The 4,488-nt window shown below is 47.9% G+C and overlaps 1 protein-coding gene across 1 annotated transcript in view; it reads right to left on the bottom strand.

The window, feature by feature from the left end:
* Positions 1-246: 246 nt before the first annotated feature.
* LOC118408495 (dapdiamide synthesis protein DdaC-like) overlaps positions 247-4,488 on the bottom strand; it is a 9,569-nt gene continuing 5,327 nt past the window's right edge. The window contains exons 2-5 of the mRNA XM_035809309.1: positions 3,915-4,017; positions 3,406-3,612; positions 2,625-2,876; positions 247-887 (exon numbers count right to left, since the gene is read on the bottom strand). Coding sequence (XP_035665202.1) covers positions 726-887; positions 2,625-2,876; positions 3,406-3,612; positions 3,915-4,017 — 724 coding nt within the window. The 3' untranslated portion in view covers positions 247-725. The remainder of the gene's footprint in view (positions 888-2,624; positions 2,877-3,405; positions 3,613-3,914; positions 4,018-4,488) is intronic.

Genomic DNA, 4,488 nt, shown 5'->3' with positions numbered 1-4,488 from the left:
CACACAATTTCTTGCACGTCTAATCGAAGGCGCGTAACAAATCTGACATCCTTTTTACAAAAATAATTGTGTGTGTGTGTGAGAATTCGATGTCCTGCTAGCCTCTAGTGGCCTTGTAAGTCTCAACCAGACTAGCTACGCTGCCTATAGGGAGAACAGCTTGTCAGGGGTGTTGACCATCATGGATCATCATAGGCTGTCATTTTTCGGATGAGAATGTTAACCGTAGCATGTAATCACTTTTTCGTCTTTTTGGCTCATACCTTTTGCTGGCCATTTCTTTTTGTACTAGGTTGTTTGTGTACGGACCGGCGGCACAAACGAACCAGTATAAAAACAGATGGCCAGCAAAAGGCCCATGGAGGCTACTATGGAGGCTACCAATTATTCCCCTTTTCTCGAATTCTACGATCCGTATAACACCTTAGGCCTGGTGGAGACTATTTTGACGTCCTAGTTGCTGATTAAGATGATCTTGAAATCCTGGCTAGTTGATGGGTTAAGATGATCTCAAAGTCCTCGCTAGTTGCTGGTTAAGATGATCTTGAAGTCCTGACTAGTTGCTGCTTAAGATGATCTTAAAGTCCTGGTTAGTTACTGGTTAAGATGATCTTAAAGTCCTGGCTAGTGCCCGGTTAGGATGATTTGAAGTCCTGGCTAGTTGCTGATTGAGATGATCTTGAAATCCTCGCTTGTTGATGGTTAAGCTGATCTTGAAGTCCTGGCTAGTTGCTGGTTAAGCTGACCACCACCTTCCTTCCGCTGACCCCAGGCGTACATCCCATCCTCCCGTGCCCCGTCACCATGTTGTCCACAACCAACACGTCCCCGGCCTGCCAGTGGAACCCTACTGCGTGCCTCCACTGAATCTGCTGCATGTGCGTTACCTAGGGGATGGGCGGAAAATGCAATCTGAGTGAAAACAAAACAAAACAAAACATACTACAGCCTTCTTCAAAACGACTGACCAATTTGTACCGGACACGTGACTTCCGCTACAGCCCTCATTGGTCCTGCTCCATGTTCGCCACCTGTGGAATTCGACAGGATTGTAACGTTAGAGTGATTGTCAAAGATGATCAGAAGTCGATACCGCCCGCCGTCCCTATTAAAGATGTCCGCTACCACTACTATCCCATCCTCCCGTGCCCGGTCACCATGTTGTCCACTACCAGCACGTCCCCGGCCTGCCAGTGGAACCCTACGGCGTACCTCCACTGAATCTGCTGCATGTGCGACACCTAGGGGATGGACAAGAAGTGTTAACATTTATAATCTTTAAGTCTTCTTCAAGATGACTGACCAATCTGATAACAGGTGCACAGCATGCCTCTACTGCATCTGCCACTAGTGTGCATGTGCGTTTCCTAGGTGATGGACGGGAAGTTAGAATTTTCCGTTTGATCAGGGTGAAAATATACTACAATCTTCTTCAAGATGAATTACCAATTTGGTCTAGACACGTGACCTGAAGATCACGTGACTTCGGTAACAGGTGCACCTCCTGCCTCCACTGCATATGCGCCACATAAGGGACGGGAAAGAGGTGTAATCTGAGTGAAAAAACATATACTACAATCTTCTTCTTCAGTCTAGACATGTATCTCTGGTATCACAGTGCACGGCGTGCCTCCACTGTATCTGCTGCATGTGCGTTACCTAAGGCATGGGTGGGAAGTATAGACATTAGAATTTAGATTTAACAGATTTAACAGAGAAAAGATAGTATCGCCCTCTTCGCCTGGAACCTGACGCCTGCCTCCACTGCATCTGCTGCATGTGCTGCATGTGCGCTACCTAAGGCATGGACGGGAAGTTTTCGATTGATCTGGGTGAAAATATATATACTACAGTCTTCCTCAAGGTGACTGACCAATTTGGTCTAGACACGTGACCTGAAGATCATGTGACTTCGGTAACAGGTGCACCGCGTGCCTCCACTGCATCTGCTGAATGTAGGTTACCTAAGGGATGGGCGGAAAGTCTAGACATTATAATTTGGATTCAACAGATAAGAGAAAGATAGTATCGCCCTCTTCGCCTGGAACCTGACGCGTGCCACCACTGCATCTGCTGCATGCGCTACCTAGGGGATGGACGGGAAGACTTCGATTAATCTGGGTGAAAATATACTCAAGTCTTCTTCACGATGACTGACCAATCTGCTCCTTCGGTAACAGGTGTATCACGTGCCTTCACTGCATGTGCGCTACCTGTGGGAAAGTGTAATCGGTTGGAAGTCGATGCCGCCCCCCGTCTTTGTTGAATAGATACGTTGATGGACCTTGCTGAGGCTTAGGTCACATTTCCAAACCGGGGCCCGGCCGGGCAGCTTTTGGTATACAAGACATCGAAATATACAAAATGTCAAACTAAGATTCATTAACATGATATGTGTATATTTCTAAGTATACATTTTAATTTTTGTTTCTTAAAACATCCCGGCTGGCCCCCGACTTGTAAATGTGACCTAAGCCTGACATTCGGTGAGTCAATTCTAAATGTTTGATACACTTTATCTCTTCCATAAAATTGAATATATACCCTCGCAGACACACACAAACACAACAGGCAGGCACACACGCACAGAAACAACCCAAACAATGTACCAATTTGACCTCTACCTCTTCCTGCCTGAACTCCTCGCCGTCCCCGTAGCATGTGTGGAAGGGGTAGCGGAACTTGGCCTGCTCGGCGCCGCCGAAGTTGGGGTGCTGGTAGAAGTAGCTGCAGTGGTGGGACGTGGCCTGGTTGAACCACAGCGTCTCGCCGGTGTCAGGGTGATCACGCGTGGCGGGCATGACGTACCAATACGTCACCGAGTCGTCACTGTTCCACTGGAAGGAGAAGTCACGCTCCGTCAGGAACTTCTCCACCTGGAAGCAGAAAATGTACAGGCTGTACAACTCATATGATTTTGATACTACTGTATTAGAGACCAGAAGGAAATAGAAAGAGCCAATTTAAGACTCAATATCACTTTTCGGACCCCAACGTGGTCCCGTACGTGGGATACACTGTGGCTACCGGGCCATTGTTGGGCACGGACGGCCCCCCAATTAGAAGTAGCAGTTCAATGGATGACCAGGGTCCAAAAGCAACAGAAAGCAGATCCATCCGGACCCGGCGTCAAATAGACTGCGTAACCTTATCTTGAGAGGTGCGCCGCGGTCTCCGGCAGTCCACCGGCCACACATACACATATAGAAATCGTGCTAAAGACCAATGGTGGCTACATTTTTAGGTGGTTATCGTGGCACATACATGTACATCATATTTCAAGCAGGAATTTTATAAGGGAATTCAAATAACACTGTTTTCGGGCACACAACCCCTTCTAATCGGATAGTCGGCAAGCGCAATAGTAACTTTCCCTCTAACATCTGCTTGGAGCATAAATCGTACCTCCTCCCTGTCCTCTGTCCGGAACGTCCGCTGCCAGCACCAGACGTCACGTGACCTGTCGGCGATGTTTCGAATGTAGCGAATCCCGCGCTTGCGCAGACGATCGAGTAAGACAGGGTCCATGTCTCTCAACACACTGCGCATGTCCGTGACCGGCGTCTCGCCGCCATATTGTTCTCCAGGTGGTTTGATGCAGCAGAACATCAACTGTGACGCAAAATGAATTAATAGAAGCTGAAATAGAACGTAAAATGAACATTTCGTTCCCACACCATTACAGAAGTAGACAAATTTCGGCTGTAATTCACCGCGCCTTCGCCAAGATGGATGTATTTCCTCCAATGATTGAAGGCTGTACATAAGTCTTGACCCCCACGTCTCCTGAAATTATAATGTAATAGAACTTGTCATACTTCTAATCTCATGTTGTACAATAAACTTTACTTGATGAGATTCAAAGTATGGGAAATGCAAAGTCATAAGCGGTACAAACATAAAATTTCCGGTACCTTTTTCGGCCACTGCGGCAGGTAGGACATCTCGGTGTGCAGGTCTATGGTCATCTCCAGAGGCTCGTCCGCTGCTGTGTACACCATGTCGGTCAGCTCAGACCTGGGATGGGCGGAGGAATGAAGCAAAGTCAAACAAGGACCCACTTATTCCTACAGGATCATACATGGACAGAGCTGTATGCCACGTGTAAGACGGCCCCAGCAGATGCAGGTTTATAATTTGGAGTTTCCGTCTCCTAGGAGGACTTCCAACCAAGAATGTAAGGGGTTCCTCCTACCCCTGACTCGTGTATCATGGCGGGTGCGTCATGCCCGAACATGCCCCTAAGGGCTACCACTGCCACAAAGGCCTGTCACTGCCACTAGCGTCAACTAGGTGTTCATTTACACTTAAGTGAGGAAAGTCGTGTAAAGTGCCTTCCCAAGGACATAAGGTCAGTGCGATCATGGCAGGATTCGAACTCCGACCTCTTGTGCCTATGCCCAACGCGCTGCCGATTGCGCCACGCAATCTCACAACACATTTGAACAAGAGACCAAAGATCTAGATCCCACGTCTGACACCATGTCT

This window comes from Branchiostoma floridae, unplaced genomic scaffold, assembly GCF_000003815.2.
Source record: "Branchiostoma floridae strain S238N-H82 unplaced genomic scaffold, Bfl_VNyyK Sc7u5tJ_1594, whole genome shotgun sequence".
In the NCBI taxonomy this organism is placed as follows: Eukaryota; Metazoa; Chordata; class Leptocardii; order Amphioxiformes; family Branchiostomatidae; genus Branchiostoma; species Branchiostoma floridae.
Note: the sequence above shows the minus strand (reverse complement) of the source record. Positions and strands in the feature narration are given on the sequence as shown.